General features: G+C 40.5%; 1 protein-coding gene across 7 annotated transcripts in view; it reads right to left on the bottom strand.

Moving 5' to 3' along the window:
- TEX10 (testis expressed 10) overlaps nt 1-17412 on the bottom strand; it is a 66407-nt gene that overhangs the window by 31456 nt on the left and 17539 nt on the right. For 4 of the 7 annotated variants that reach the window (XM_026678332.2, XM_026678333.2, XM_087946476.1 and 1 more), the window contains exons 7-9: nt 9631-9766; nt 9043-9218; nt 826-1003 (exon numbers count right to left, since the gene is read on the bottom strand). In XM_026678332.2, coding sequence (XP_026534117.1) covers nt 826-1003; nt 9043-9218; nt 9631-9766 — 490 coding nt within the window. The remainder of the gene's footprint in view (nt 1-825; nt 1004-9042; nt 9219-9630; nt 9767-17412) is intronic. The other 3 variants (XM_026678335.2, XM_087946477.1, XM_087946478.1) reach the window with 1 other exon arrangement.

The following is a 17412-nucleotide window of genomic DNA, read 5'->3' as shown; positions in this document are numbered from 1 at the left end:
TGGAAGATTGTAATTAACATTAATGGTTGAGCCGAATTGGAATAGAATGAGTATTTTATGTATTAGTGCTATATATACATTTTACCTTTAAGAATTTAGTGTGTATTTTAAGAATGTACCAAGCAGAATTCGATTGGCAAAAGTTATGTGTTATAAAATAGAGGTTAGATATTGAATGTTATAACTGTAAAGACATAAACTGAAGTTTAAATAAGATCTGAATGGACAAAAATTAAAAGATACAAAGGTGTCATAACTCCAATCAGTAACTACAGGGGAAAAATTGTTTAATGAGAAAAGAAAATATGAAATTGAAACAGGATAGACAAAAGTAAAAACATAATGATTAGAAAGATATTGAAACTTAGAAAAAGAGATGTAATTGAACTTAGAAAGGAATGAGATAATTAAAAACAAGGTTGAGAAAACTAAGGGAAGGGAAAAATCACTGAGAAAATGCTAAAATAGTAAAAAGATATAGAATAGAATACAAAGATGAATATGAAATTGAGTTTGTGTCTGTATAGAAAAGTGACAACCCGGGATCATGCTATTCTCAAAAAGATATTTTATTTGTGTTACGTTTTGTGAAAATCCAAATAATTTTTTTTACAATAAAACAATATCTCAAACAAATTAAAACATCAACATCTTCCTATCCCAGATCCTTGGAAAGGACTTGATAGGGGGATAAAATGCCAAATCCTGTCTGAACATTTGGTGACTGTGTGATGAACCCTAACAATATCCTTAAAATATACAAGATTTCATTTTATGTGTTAGTTGAGTTCACTCAGGAAAAATAAAACAGAAAAGACTAGTTACCTCATACGCAATATCCTAATAAGAGTGGTGGTTAACTTTACAGGCAGTTTTCCCATAATGCAACAGCGGCTGAGAGAAGCAAGGAGATTGCTTGGTAAATGAGGCACAAAGTAAAGTAGCTGGATTAAATGTTGCTGGGATTCAGGTGGCAGAAGAACCACTGTGCCATCTAGTGGATCTATGAAATTTAAGAAATTAAGTGTTACCTGCAGATATCAGATTATGTACTGTTTACTATCAAAGTATTAGATTATGCTATAATAAAATATAAACTAAGAATCAGACAGGTAGATTACATTCCTCTATAAAAGACAAAATATATTGCAACAACTGAAAAAATTAATATCAGTTTTTAAAAAACAATTAGACAAAGCCTTGAATTAACACAATCTCTTCTTAGAATTTTATAACATGAAAACATATGGTATGTTTTCAGTGAATAAGGCTATATCACCTTCTCTCAAGGGAATATAACCTCAATGAAGGATTTAAATCAGAATAACGTTTTGCTTTAAACTGGTGGAAGACCCATATCTATTAACATCATGCTTCAGAAATATTATGAGTATGAACTATTCTAATTAACAGCAGGCAACAAATCAGAAATTATATAGAGGTTAAACAAAGTGAGTATGCAATAGAATCAGAATTCAAGGTAAGCTCCAGGAAATCAAAAGCCAAAAAAAAATATTTTTTTTTATCCAATTACACAAAAAGAAAACAGAAAAGGAGGCTGAATCCCACTGCAATACAAACTTGTCTTTTCAGTCATGAAATGACGGCATATAGGCATGATAGAGAACCTATGGCACGGGTGCCACAGGTGGCACACAGAGCCATTTGTGCAGGCACGTGAGCCCCAGCCAAACTTACCTGCACTGCGCATGCACGCGCCTTCCAGGTGATTTTCGGCCCATTTGAGGCCGTTTTCGCCTTCCCCAAGCTAAAGGGAAGCCTCTACAGCCTGGGGCGCGAAAAAAGGGCCTTCTGGAAATACCAGAAGTGCCTGTTTTCAGCCTCCAGAGGCGTCTGTAGCTCAGGGGAGGCCATTTTCATCTTCCCGGAAGCTCGAGGGAAGGTTCTGCAGCCTTGGGAGCAGAAGGCCCATTTTTCGCCTTTCCGAGGCTGCAGAGGCTTCCCTTGAGCCTACGGAAGGGCAAACACGGCCTCAAACAGGCCAAAAATCAGCTGGGAGGCGCATGCATGAGCAAGGTAGGTAAGGAGATGAGGAGTTGCACACGCAGGAGGGTGCATTGCATTGCGGGTGCCGACACATGCGCACGCTTTCAGCACACCACAACAAAAAGGTTCACCATCACTAGTATATGGTATCATCAAAACACGTAGGAACCAATTGCCTCATATGTAGGACAGTACTATCTTATAAACCTTAGGTGAACTTATAAAACTTAAGTGAACACTAAATTCACATCTGAGAGCCTTAATTCTCTTAGTACCCTCGAGCTGTACAACTAAGGGGCTCTGTCTGCATGGACATCTGGATCGCAAATTATACCTTCAGATGGTACTAACTCCTGGTTTGAAGTTCAAGATTTTGTGAAGACAACTGCTATCTGTGAGATGATCTGTGACAACTGCTATCTGTTTATTTCATGATGACTAATACAGGGGAAGAATGATAAGAGCAAGTCTAAGCAATTAACAGTAATCCAATAAAAACAGAATGTTTTTAAACTCTTGCCTTTTTTCCTTGCTTTTAGTATTTTTATAAATATTTCAAGTCAGCAAATATACCTAATACTCCTCGTTTTCTCCACAACAACCCTGTGAGCTGAGATGAAAAAGAGGGACTGGCTCTAAGTCACCTAACTGGCTTTCATAACGAAGGCAGACTTGGAACTCTCACTTTCCTGTTTTCTAGCCTGCTGTCTTAACAACTAGATCAAACTGCATTAGAACAGATAGGTTAAGGATATAATATTGCATGAATGCAGAGATTTCAGTTGGGTGAAAAGTTTGTGTTTAAAAAAATGGAAAATAGAAGACGGAGAAAAGGGGCGTTGGTCCTACCTGAACGCTTCTTCTCGGGAGCCGAAGGGAGAATCCAGGATGGGTAGTCTCTAGTCTCCTACCTCTGAAGACCGAGTTGAAAACTAAGAACACACCCCCTGGTAACAGTCCCCAGTTCTGAATGACGTTGAAGCAAATTCAGCTGCTCCTTGTCCTCAAACAGATAGTTCAGTTGATACTGCGAAAAAAAGGGACATTTCCTCCCTATTCCGACCAGACAGAAACAGAATACAGGGTGTGACTGGATTCTCCCTTCGGCTCCCCGAGAAAAAGCGTTCAGGAAGGACCAACGCCCCTTCTCCACTGAGCCGAAGGGAGAATCCAGGATGGGACATACCAAAGCTGGATGATGGCTGTCCTACGGTTGGGAGCTGGATTGGTCAGAGGTCCCCACCTCTACATGCACACCTGCAGGACTCGTCTTCCAAAGGATGCCTCCACTGAGGCAAAGGAGTCAATTTTGTAATGTCTTATGAATGTGGTCACCGATGACTAGGTCACAGCTCTACAAATATCCAGAATTGATGCCTGTGTTGCCCAGGCTGCGGAGGTCGCTGCACTTCTGGTTGAGTGAGCTGTGATCCTCCTGGATACAGGAAGGCTCTGTAACTCATAGGCCTTTGCAATGCAGGCTCTGAGCCAGCGACCTACTGTAGAAAGTGTCACCCTGCGACCCAAAGTTGACGGCTGAAAGGAAACAAATAGGGCTTCCGTCCTCCTAAGAGAAGAAGTTATTTTAATGTAAATACGGAGGGCCCTCCTAACGTCCAAGGTGTGCCATTTTTTCTCTAGTGCATGGGTAGGCTCAGGACAGAAATTAAGCAAAATCAACTCCTGTGAACGATGCAATAAGGAGTTCACCTTGGGCAGGAAGGTAGAGTCCAACCGCAGAACCACCCTGTTTGCATGGAATATGCACAGATCCTTCCTGATGGATAACGCCACCAACTCCAAAATACGCCTGGCCGAGGTAATGGCCACCAAGAATGACACCATGCACGTGAGTAGGCGAAGGTAGACTTTATGTAAGGGTTCAAATGGGGGACAAGTCAGTGCCTGCAAGACCTTAGGCAAATCCCAGGTGGGGTAGCAGTGGACCACCGGTGGCCTCAAATTCGTGGCTCCCTTAAGGAAGGCTTTCACCCTAGGATGTTGGGCCAGAGTAGTAGAGCCCTTGACCAAAATCACCGAGGCCAAGACAGCCACCTGTCTCTTCAAGGTATTGGGGGCGAGACTTTTATCCAACCTGTCCTGCAGGAACTCTAATACCTTTGCAACAGAAACCCCAGTGATTTTCAATTGGTGACAAGTGCATCAACTACAGAAAATCTTCCACATTGCGTTATATATCCTGGTCATGGAAGGTCTTCTGGCCACCTGGATGGTCTGAATGACCTTTGTGGAAAACTTCTCCTGTTTCAGGATCCACCGCTCAAGTGCCATACGATCAACTGAAAGCAGGCTGGATCTGGGTGCTTGATCGGGCCCTGGCTGAGGGAGATCTTGCACAGGGGAATTCTCCAGGGTCTGGCAACTGACAGGACCACCAGGTCGGCGAACCAAGGACGCCTGGGCCAGTAAGGGGCTACCAACAGAACTTCCGCCCTTTCTATCAGTACTTTCCTGATTGCCCCCGGAATCAGGGGAAGGGAGGGAAGGCATAAAATAGTCCCTGGGGCCACCTGCACCGGAGAGCATTGACCCCTTCTGCTCCTCGGGCAGGGAATCAAGCAAAGAACCTTGGGAGGTGCATGTTCTCTGGCAATGCAAAGAGATCAAGAATCGGGCGGCTGAAGCATTCCGTCATCTCCTGGAATAGACTGGGATGCAGTCGCCATTCTGACTGGTCAACTGTGGCCCTGCTCAACCAGTCTGCCTGCATGTTGGATACTCCCGTGATATGTTCTGCTCGTAGGGACAACAGGTTTCTCTCCGCCCACCTGCATAATTGAGTTGCTTCCTGCATTAGAGATCTGGAGCGTGTGCCCCCGTCGGTTTATGTGGGCCTTGGTAGCCACATTGTCCATGAGAAGCACATGTCTCCCCACCACCTCTTGCCTTAGATCCTTGAGCGCTAAGCGGGCAGCCCTGAGCTCTAGCCAATTTATGTTGTGGGCGAGCTCCTCTCATGACCACCTCCCCTGGGTGACCTGGGCTCCCAAGTGGGCCCCCCAACCATAGAGACTGGCATCGGTGGTGATGGTAATCCTCTGGGGTTCCCTGTACAAGCATCCCTGATCCATGGCTCGGGACTGCCACCAATGGAGGGAACGAAGAACTGGCAAGGGGACTCGAACCCTCCTTGGAGAGTCGCCCCTGCTTGCCCTCTGGTAAGGGAGCAGGAACCACTGAAGGGTTCAGGCGTGGAAGGGGGCCCATGGGACAATCCTGATGCACGAGATCATTTTGCTGAAAAGTTGAGACGGAAAGATGATAGGCACCTCTCTGGAAGACAGGATCAGTGACATGACTTCCCTAATACTGTCTCGATGCTCCTGTGAGAGAAAAACCTGTCCGGCCAAGGTGTTTATAATGGCCCCCAAATGCAAGAGCCGAGTCAATGGTACTAGGTGGCATTTGTCCAGGTTTATCGAGAACCCATGCTCTTGAAGAATCCTGATTGTTGACATCAGATCCTCCTCCGCCTGGGGTCTGGAAGAGGATGCTATCAGGATGTCGTCCAAATAGCATTGGATCCTTATGGGTAAGGCTCTAAGGTTTGCCGCTACTGCTGCCAAGAGCTTGGTAAAAGACTAAGGGGCTGATGACAGGCCGAATGGGAGAGCCCTGTATTGAAAATGGCGGCCACCATAGCAAAACCTCAGGAACTGACGGTGGTTGGGGTGTATGGGCACATGGAGGTAGGCCTCCATCAAGTCTACGGAGGCCAAAAAATCTCCCTCCTGCAGTCCCTCTAGAATGGAGTGGAGGGAGTGCATCTTGAACCTTCGGTAGATTAGAGTCTGTTGAGCCCTTTCAGGTTGAGGATTGCTCACCATCCCCCACCCCCCACCCAGGCCTTTGGAATCACAAACAACACTGAATAGAAACCCTGTCTCTCCTGGTCCACCGGAACCGGCTGGATGGCCCGAATGTCCAGCAGATAGTGGATCACCAATTCCATGAGATCTCTCCTTGAGGGGTCCCTGGAGACAGGGCAGCACACAAAGGCTCGGGGGAGAGAAACTCTACAGAGAGACCTGACCCTAAGGTTGACAGGATTCAAACGTCCATCGTAGTCTGTTCCCACCTCTGCCAGAACAGTCCCAGATGGCCCCCTATGGGGGATGAGGCTCGGGCGTCACTTGTTGTGCCTGAAGGGTCTGTTGGAACCCCTAAAGGACCTTCTGCCCTCTTACTTCTGACACCCTCTGGCGGCAAAGACCTGTCTATCAGCCTGAGAGGAGGATCTCTGGAAAAGGGGCCTACTTTGACGGGGAAAGCCTGACCCAGCTTCCCCGTTTAAAGGAGGACTTCCTGTAGTAGGGATGTGACCTGTAATCAAAGCGCCTCCCCTGGGAGGGCAGGATCTTTCTCTTGTCCTTGGTTTCCATCAAAAAGGGATCCAGGGCTTCCCCAAAAAGCCTCTCTCCCTTAAAGGGAGCCGACACCAGCTTCCATTTAGTTCTGACGTCCATCTGCCAATTTCTTAGCCAGAGAAGCCTGCGTGCTGTTATGGAAGAGGCCATGGCTCTGGAAGAAAATTTGGCTGACGTGAGGGTGGCATCAGCAGTCAATTGAGTCACAGCTATAATCTTATTCAGATCCTCAGTTGGGATTCTGTCCTGTAGCTGCCTCAGCCACCGCAAAGAGGCCCGAGTAAAAAAAGATGCGGTCATCGATGCTCTGATGGCCCAGGAGTCAGCTTGATGAGCTCTCCGGAGCGCCATCTCCTCCTTCCGGTCCTCTGTCTTTAAAACGTCCTCCGCATCAGGTAGGGTGGCAGATGAGGAAGCTAGGGCTACCACTGGGCCATCTACCTTTGGCACTTCCATAATGTCCAAAAGGTCTTTGTCCACATTAAATAAGGTAGACTCAGACCCACTGTGGTGAGTGTACATCCCAGGGGACTCCCACTACTTTTTGATCAGGTTCAGAAACATCTGGGGCACACGTACAGCATCCATCACAGATGCTTTCTCAGTGAACAGGAAATCCTGCTGATCCTCTCCCTCAGTGGGAAGTGACCGTGTCCTTTTTGAGATGAGCCGTATTCTTGGCCTTAACCAGCAGAGTCTTGAAAAGAGGAGGCTGGAAAAGGCCCTTAAAGGAGGGGGGACCTGCTACCTCCGACTTCTGATCCGAAAAATCCCTTTCTGGAAGGAGGTCCCTCTCGGAGCCATAAATTTGGCTGCTTTCTGAAGGGGAGGCCAAGCGTTCTCTGAAGTGGACCAGCTGTTCTGCAGAAGCCTGCCCCTGCAGGACCCCTCTGCTAGTTTCCAAATAAGATAGCTGGCGCAGCTGGTTGACCTCTGCCTGCAATTCCTGTCTTATTGTCTGGGAGATCCAGGCTCTCATGAAGGATGACATTTCTTGCATCTGGGTCTCCTCCTGTCATAAGCCAGCTGCTGTAGGTGTAAAGGTGGCTGCAGGCACAGGTCTGGCTCCACTGGAGATTTGGTCTGCAGGTGCCGCCATCAAAATCCCCTGAAGCAGCTCAGAAAAATTGTGAGAGGTCTCAGCCCTGATTTGGAGGTTACCCTGCAAATCGTGGGTACTTGAGCCCCCAGGAGACCAGGCAGTCATATACTGCCTATCTGCCAGTTGATCTGGCTGCCTGTCATCTTGAGGAGGCAAGGTTTGAGGGGTGGCTCTGTATTCAGCCATCCTGGAAGCCGGCTAACTGTCAAACCTGATCTAAGCCTCTCTGTGAAAAAAAGCTTAATCCAGGGGGTGAATATTCTTCTACAATCCTAACTATTCAGAGCCTTAAAGGGTGGTCTGAACACGCTGAGACCGAGTGAAGAACTGGGGACCGTTACCAGGGGGTATGTCCTCAGTTTTCAACTCGGTCTGCAGAGCTAGGAGACCAGAGACTACCCATCCTGGATTCTCCCTTCGGCTCAGTGGAGAATAGAGGTAGTCCTCACTTAACAGGATCACTATTTACGACTTGCCAGCTTCCAACAAACAAAGTCAATGTGGAAGCCAGCGGGTCACAAATAGTGATCATATGATGTTTGCACTTAACATGTCACAGGATTCCTTAAACAGCAACTAGAAGTGCTGTCATGCTTTATGACCATGCCATTTAGCTGTGGAAATTCCAGTTTCAATTACCAATTTTAAACAAGGATTATCTGTAGTAACAAATGATAGGGAAAAGGCAAAGCTTTTTGACTTCCAGTTCTATTACTGTAGCTTCTTTCCCAAAGGAAAACTATTTCAGATGAAATAGTTGTCATATAAAATCTAATAATGAACTAGGGAGTAGTTAATCAAATCAGTTAAAACCAAGAGTCTTATAGAGGTCATCTTAGAGTTTCATTCATGAAAAATAATTAAAAATAGACATAATGTCAAAAGCCTTGAGAAAGGGAAATATTTTCCCTATCTTCAAAACAGATAAACCAAGAGGATCCAGATAACTATGTTAATACTGAGCAAAGCAGTGCTTTTTATTTACCTTGTAATAATAATGACTATAATTGTCACAATAAAGATAAATAAAGATGTGTACTATTATAGCTCTGTAGCAATCACCAGTTTACCAGATATTGATACAAGCTGTTAAAGGACAGCAACTAGTTCCGCTCTGAAGCTTCTTTTTCTGCTACCCTGATGTGCACAATAAATTTAACCTGGTTTAATGCAGTTGTTCCAATCCTATTTAAGCCATTATAAGAGTTAAAAAAGAAAAAACAGAAATGCAAAAGGCAAAGATAGTTGATAGTTTCTGGCTAGGATAACAGTGGAGTCAATTATTGCAAGTTATCAAAACATTCTTAATGTAGTGTTAAACTAATCTTACATGAATGTAGTCAGATTACAACTTTTATGATAAAAAAATCCTGAATTAGTCTATTGTTATACTTTCAAATAAGAGCTCCAAATGGAAAAAGCAAGTTGAACCCAATCCTTCTTACAAAATAAATCATTTCTAACTTGTTTTAATTTTCAAAATATTTGATGGAATTTAGAGATTGTAACCAGAGTTTAGTTCTTTAATGTAAAAATAATAATTACCATATATCAGAGGAGCAGCAGCTTGCAAACTCTGTAAAATTTCTTTGTTCGCCCGAGATGCAGCAGAATAAATAATACCAATCAATTGCTCTGAAAGTTCAGGATTTTTTAAGCCAAGAAGAACAAGCTGCTGAGGCAGACCAGCCAGCCAACAAGTTAATACTTTACTTTGGCTTCTGCAGTGCACAAGAAAAAAAAAAACAATAACAAGTAACTTCATAGTTATAATACAACCACATGCACCTTACACAAACTTTGAAGGGTATTTTTTGAGCCCATAAAATAAGCTCTTAATTCACAACATTTTTGAGGCTCTTAATTCACAAAATTTTCATGGATGAATTTCAGAGGCATTATATTAATTTGATGAGTGAGATTTAAAAGTTTCAGACTATAGATAAGTAAATATATTGTGGGTCTATCACTGCATACTCCCACATTACCCTTTTAAAGAACAAGACATTTACAAATGACATTAAATTAGCTGCAAAATGTTGTATTGGAAATTTCAACAAAAAACAAAAAAACAAAAATGATTTTCTCTTTGATATTATATGACACAGTGTTGAAAGTAATATATATTATTACCTATTTATATGAAGATTCATCTCTTCTTTTTGATAAACTCTGGCAAAAAAATTCAAAAGTAATGTACGTACAGGAAGAGGAAGATTCCTTTGCTGATAAAATGTATAGACTGCTTTCATCAAAGTTTCTGTTGCTGCTAAATAAGAGGATAAAGATAAAAATCAGCAATGATACTTTATTTTCTTTATATTTTGTAGGAAAAAATCTACATTAGGTATTAGAATAAGGAAAGCATAATCTAAGACACAGGTCATCAACTGGTGGACCACACACCACCGAATATTTTGGTGGTCTGCAGCGCAACCGGTTGGACGAGCTGTTCTGGGATGACCAATGGGCCAGTCCTGTGACTAGAGCTCTGGAATATGAGACCGGCCAGGCAGCTCATGGTGGGGCTGGAAATCTTCATTGTAGAGGGAGGTACGTGCAACTTGCAACTTTGCAGGTAGTGAACATGCAAGGAGTAGTGCACCCCTTGCCAGATGAAACGAGGAAATGGTCCTGTTGCAGCAAGGGGGGGGGGTGGAGGCAAAGGTGGGCCGAAGAAACGGGGGCAGCAACCCACAGCTCTTTCATCCCCCTGCTGTGGTTTCCGGTCAACTGAACCCACCACTGGCTGGCCCTCGCCTTCCCCTCCCTCCTCACCTGGCCTGAGAAGGTAAAGGTGGGAGATAGAGATTCGCTCCACATTTCAGAGCGGGAACGAAACTTCATTTCTTGCTGGGTCTCGCGGGTGTTTCTTCCAGCCCTTGTTGGCATTAAGTGCACCTCAGTCGTTCGGGAAACGCGTGATTTCCTCTCTGCCCCAAGACATTGGCCAAGCCCAGCCTGGCTGTTTCTCTCCGCCACTGCTGCTGGTGCCTCCATGGCCTGCCCACTGCTCTTGCAGTGCCTTACGCAGCGCAGTTAATTTAGCAGTTAATTTAGCGCACTTCACAATGGGGGAGGTAGCGTCCCCTCCTCCTCCTGGAGCCCATTACGACATGGAACATCAGCCACAGCCGGGTCAGGGAAGTGTCTCAGGGCAGAGTGCAGGTCGTGCATCTCCCCGAATAACCGAGGTGCATCCAACACCATCAAAGGCTGAAGGAGCACCCGCAAAACCCAGAGAGTGCCGGAGAATCAGAATGGGGGTGGTGGACAGAGAGAGATGAGAGAGAAACACAGAGAGGGGGGAGAGAGATGAGAAAGAGAGAGATGTGTGTGTATGTGTGAGAGAGGGGGGGGGAAGAAAACATAGTTAACCTATGGAGTACATTTTCAATGGTACGCACAAAAACAAGACATTTAATATTAGGCAAAAGAAGAGGGAATGTGAAATTGAATTATGTACAAAAATGAACATGTAACTGCCAAAATGCATCTTGTTGAAATCTAAAATAAACAAACACAAGAAAAAGTCTATGTTAAGATGGGCTAAGATTAGACATAACATATTGTTGGGAAGGTGGGAAATTACATATTGAAAGGATTGGTATATGACTTCAGAAAAAATATCTAAAATATATAATGGTACATCATACTTATGTTAAGGTGCACAACAAGAAGATTCATTTTATCATGGTTGATAAAATAAATCAGAAAATTCTGGGTTCAACTAAGTATTATGGTGCAAAAAAATTCAAAGATTAAAAATCAATTGAAATAAAATTAATTTTGTTGGGATTAGTGGACAACTAGAAAAAAGCCATGAAAGATTTTTATACATGATCATTGCTGAAAGTCAATTATATGTGCAAAAAATGGAAATATTATGAAATACTCATTAACGGAGAAATGCTTGGTAAAAATGACAGAACTAGCGAAGATGGCAAAATTAATTTGTTTGCTTAGAGAAAGATAAACTTATATTCATTAGTAACTGGAAATCCCTTTTGGACTTTTTGCTGAAAGAACAAATAGATAGTTTATGAAGTTACTGATTAGAAAGGGTGGATTACTGAAAGAAGAATACTTTGGTATAAACTTTAGACAAAGAGAGTAAAATACAATTTACTTGTAAGTGCTATTAAGCACAGAAGTCTTTTTCTTTTTTACATTTCTATTCATTTCTCTATTATTTTTAAGTTATAATTTGTATTGTCCCAAATGTGTAGTTTCCAAATAACAATTGGACTTTCTTGGGTTTTTTTTCCTTTAAAAATGTTTCACTTCTCATCCAACAACAGCATCAACAACAACAACACAGACATATACACACAGCAAGAAACAGAACAAAACAAGAAAATGAATCTTTTTCAAAGAAAAATCCAAGAAAATCCAAAATGGCGAGGGAGGGAGGGAGGAAGGGAAGGAAGGGAGGGAGGGAGGGATAGAACGTATGGGAGACTGGGGTTCAAATGGTGCCTATCTTACCAGTAGGGGTCCTTGGGCAAAGATTTCCCAAACACTTCACCTGTCAACCTCAAATATGACATGAACTAGCAAAGTCATATTGGCTTGGCTGTCAACTAACTTAACAAGCATCCTATCAGAAAGGCCAGGAGAATCTAATAAGTGGGCTGCTAGAACAAACCATATATGTACAAGACAAGAGGATGCTAGTACAATAATTGGCCTAGAGAGAGGGGATATATGAAATACAGTATATGACAGAACTATGGATAGTTGTATGGAACAGCTACATACACACTGAGAACAGCTAACCATCCACACTTCAACATTGTAAAGAGGAAGCTTGTCATACAATTTGAGACACCAGACTCAAAATGTCCCAGAAGAATAACTGGGTGTGCACCCAAGCTAAAATGACATTGTTACCTACTCCATTTCAGAACTCAGCAGCTGATACGAGGCATCAGATCATGTAAAAAGAAGCTAGTCAACCCTTGAGACAAGTTTCCAAGGCTCAATGGAGAAGTACCATCAAATAGTATGCTAGAAAATGCCAACAGAGTCCTAACAATAATCCTGACTACCACCATAACTCAAACTGATGAACATGCCATCTGCTGCCATCATCTCCCCAACTATATGAATTGGGAGAAAAACAATTAGGATAAGCCCACAGTTGCTATGATGACCATGAAATTCTGAGCATCTCTTGAACCCAACCCAAAGCCAAGTTCCTCAGAATTACACATGTTAAAGACTCTTATCACTAGACTTAGAATAAAATCAAGGAACTCAAGTCATGGTTGTCCTTTTTGCAAGTCAATTATGCAAATTAGAATAGAATAGAATAGAATAGAATAGAATAGAATAGAATAGAATAGAATAGAATAGAATAGAATAGAATAGAATTCTTTATTGGCCAAATGTGGTTGGACACACAAGGAATTTGTCTTGGTGCAAATACTCTCAGTATACATAAAAGAAAATATACATTCGTCAAGAATTATAAGGTACAACACTTAATGATAGTCATAGAGTACAATAAGCAATCAAATCATACTAGGAATCAGTCAATATAAATCGTAAGGATACAAGCGACAAAGTTAGTCATACAGTCACAAGTGGGAGGGGATGGGTGATAAAGTGATGAGATTAACAGTAATAGTAGTGCAGACTTTGTAAATAGTTGAAAGTATTGAGGGAATTATTAGCAGTGATGGCTTTCGGGAAAAAACTGTCCTTGTGTCTAGTTGTTCTGCTCTATAACATCGTTTTGAGGGAAGGAGTTGAAACAGTTTATGTCCGGGATGTGAGGGGTCTGTAAATATTTTCACAGCCCTCTTTTTGACTCATGCAGTATACAGGTCTTCAATTGAAGGCAGGTTGGTAGTAATTGTTTTTTCTGCACAATGCTTGAATGCATAGACATAAATACTACATATGTAGTTGAATTAAATGTAATAGTAATCATAAATATGATTATGATGAAAAAAGCATTGTTCACCTACTTCTCCTTCATAGAAATATAAGTCTCAACGGTGCTTTTTCCTTGAGGAGGAAGAACAAAACATTTTGCTTCTCATCCAAGAAGCTTCATTGGCTCTGATGGCTGTGTGTGTGTGTGTGTGTGTGTGTGTGTGTGTGTGTGTGTGTAAGGATAGGTACTCACCGTGCAAACTGGGGGATTGAAAGGATAGGTTCTAACCTGATAGTGGTGGAGGTGGTGAGGGTGGAAGGACTTTATTTCTTTGCAGTCATCTGGTCATTAGCATTCTGCCTGACAGCTCTTGAAGCCATTTGAGGGTTTATCTTTGCCCTCAGGGTCATCGGACTCAGAGTGCAATTGGTTATGGGATATTTTCGAACTGCTGCAAGGGCTGTGCTGTAGACTGGAGATAGATGGTGTCTTATCCCTCTCACTCTGTTGAGAGGGCTGCTCAATGTTAACATAAATGGCGTCTTTTACTCCTCAAACTAATGATCTTCTGTATCCAAAATGTGGACTTTGCTCTCTTCAAAAGAGTGACCTCAGTCATTCAATGCAGATGGACTGCTGAATCTTGTCCTACTGTCCTTTGATCTCCTCTGTGGTGCCATGCACTTGTGAAGAAAACAATCTGGCTTTTCTGGACCATGCAGCACACATTAAGGAAGACAAAAGCCTTAACACTGAAGTTTACCGAAAATCCACACAAAGATCAGGGTTTAGATTTAGATTTTCCCATTGGAATACAAAATGGGAATGATCAGAACCCTACACCACTGGGCTGAACGTTTGCATACCAATAAAGAGGAAAAAGAAAAAGAACTAAAACATGTCAAGGAATCCCTCAGAACTTTTAATCATTCTAACTGGGCCTTCATCAAATCCAGAAAAAAAACCAGGAGGAGCATCACTATTACAGACAAAGAAGAGTACACAAACGCAGCAACGTTGTCATTCCATATGTTACAGGAATATCTGAAAAGCTCAAGTGAATTTTTAACCAACACAACATACATACATGTACAAGTTAAACCCAAGAATACATTAAGGTAGAAGTTTGTCCATCCCTAATATAAAACACCCAGACACAAACTGAACAATGTGATATATGCAATACAAGATATGTGCAGATACCTGGCTCCAATCCATTACTTCTTTTTTTAAAAAACAAGGTTTTTTTTGGGTTTTTTTTTAAACAAGTTTTATTTTTCAAGACAAACAATACATAAATACACATAAACACAAAACATAAAAGTATAAAAAAATCTCTTTTCTGAAAGTTGCTTAGTCCCGGGTTAAAACTCTTGGTACAGACACAAATTGAATTTCATATTCATTTTACATACCATTTCATATCTTCTTAACATTTTCAATTTTTTATATAACTTCTCCTCTCCTTTAAATTTTCTCAATTTTATTTCATTTTTATTTTTTTATCTCCTCTCAATTCATATCGTAATATTTATTATTCTTTGTCTGTTCTATTCCAGCCAATCATTTATTTTTCTTCTTTAAAAAAAAAGAAGAAGTAGTTCTCCTATACACTATATGGAGTATGATGCCTTTGTCTTTTTCCCCTATATTTATAGTACTTAATATAAAATACAAACGCAGCAACGTTGTCATTCCATATGTTACAGGAATATCCGAAAAGCTCAAGTGAATTTTTAACCAACACAACATACATACATGTACAATTTAAACCCAAGAATACATTAAGGTAGAAGTTTGTCCATCCCTAATATAAAACACCCAGACACAAACTGAACAATGTGATAAATGCAATACAAGATATGTGCAGATCAGTACCTGGCTCCAATCCATTACTTCTTTTTTTTTTAAACAAGTTTTATTCAGTTTTTCACATGAATTACAAAACAAAAAGGCTCTTTTCAGTGGACAACATATTTCCGGATCACCACTCTTACATGCAAATATGACAATAGTTATATATTCATTTTTTACATTCAACTTGCTATCTTATCCAATTTTTACTTAGTTCTATTATTACCTTTTCCATTCAACTTTTACAGACGAAAAGAACAAACAAATTGATCCTGGTCTCTGATATTGGTCTCAATCTAAAAATACTCTCATTTTATTCCAATTATTTCTAATATATTTCTTAAACATTGTTATTTCTTTTAAAAATAAAAATATACAATCACCTAATAAAAATTATCAATGTCCCTCCTTCCTCTTAATAATCTATATTACCCTATTAACTGACTAATTTATAATTACAAATATTTTTATTGTTACCTTTTCCAAAATACTCTTTTCTCATTTAAATAGTTCTTTTATCTGTCAGATTTGCAATTTCATCACATATTCTTTCCATAAGTTCTAAATTAATGCAAGCTTTTACACAAGAGGAAAAAAACATAAGTCCGCCCCACCCCTTTTACTAGTTTGAGTGTGTCAACTCAGTGGTTAAAATATACCTTAATTCCCTCATCTTAATTCCCAATAAACATTTATTTTTAACTAATTATAATAATAGTCATTCCCTAAAAAACTACATAACATTATATATCTTTTCAGTCAGATTCCGCGATGTATGTTTCCCCTTTAATTTCATGGAATTTATTTATAGTTTCAAAACAAAGATAAGAAAAAAAAACCAATTAGTCCATTTAACTAATCCTGGTCACTGATATTAATCTCATTTTTAAACATCCTCACAGTTCATTTCAATTATTTCAATTTATTTAATAAACATTAACATTTCTTTTAAAAATAAGAATAAAGATATACATATCACCAAGTAAAAAATATCAGTGTCCATCCCTCCTTTTGATAATCTATATTTCCCTATTTTCTAAATATTTTGTAATTACAAATATATTCTTATTACCCCTCATCTCCATGCAGAATTCCTTTTTAATTCATTAACCATTATCTCTATGTCTTCTAAATAAACAGTTTCTTTAATTTTGCAATTCCCTTATTTCTTTATTTCCTGCTTGTTTTTCTCTTCCCCTTCATTTTCCCCATCTTTTCTCCTTCCAGTTTGTGTCCCTCTCCCTCTTTGTATCTTCCTTTTCTGCTGCTCCTTTCTGCTTTTCCTAATTTCACAAGTATTCCCCTTTTAGTTACCTTCTTGAATCTCAAATTTCTTTGTGTTCTTTGTGTTAATTGTCTATTTAAGATGGCTGCTCCTTAAACTAACTCCTCCTTCTCTGAAATTCTTTCATGTTCTTCAATCGCCATTTCCAACTTTTAAAACAGAGCCAAGTGATTCACCTCTTTCCTATAGTAATTCTTTCATATTTTTAAGTTCCATTTTTAGTTCCCGAAGAGATTGTTGCACGCTCTTATATCTTATAATCGTTGAAATCCATAAAAACTTTTATTTTCCTTCTTTCTTCTTCAGGCTTTCTAGATTCACAATTATTCCAACACTGGGTCTATACCAAAATCACCAATTAGTCCCACAGTCAATCTTTTCTTACTTCTTCTTTTATTCTAGTTCAAATTTCGCTTTCTAGGATTCTTGTTTTTATTGGTTCAATATTTCTTTTACATTGTATCAACTCAAATTCATAAAGAAACAGAATCTTTTTCTTTTTCTTTTTACATTTAAATTTTTGTCCACAAGATGGCACTCTCTATTATGCAAAGTCTTCACCCTTTTCCCGTTTTATTATTCAGGGGTTTTCGAGCCTCAATATACAATCAAATCTCCAGTTTGTATATTTGCGTCCCGTCCCCCCCATTTTTATTTTTTTGACACTCTTAAGTCCAGCTTTAATTTATGCCTGTTTGTTGCCAAAATATTTTAATCCCATTTAGTTAAATATCTTGTTCCGGCTTCTTTCTTTCCTGGTTTGAAGCCCCATTTAGCTATCAAAGTTATTTTTCTTTTCTTCCCTTTGTATTTCTGCCGCTTTCTTTTCTTTTTAAAAAAGTCATTGTTACATTAATCCCGGGGTACCTTTTATTTGGTTGTTGCGCCCAAT

Source organism: Notechis scutatus, chromosome Z (genome assembly GCF_049901735.1).
Source record: "Notechis scutatus isolate UNSWTSFEM ecotype Mainland chromosome Z, rNotScu1.2, whole genome shotgun sequence".
NCBI classification, from domain to species: domain Eukaryota; kingdom Metazoa; phylum Chordata; class Lepidosauria; order Squamata; family Elapidae; genus Notechis; species Notechis scutatus.
This window is presented reverse-complemented; position numbering and strand designations above follow the sequence as displayed.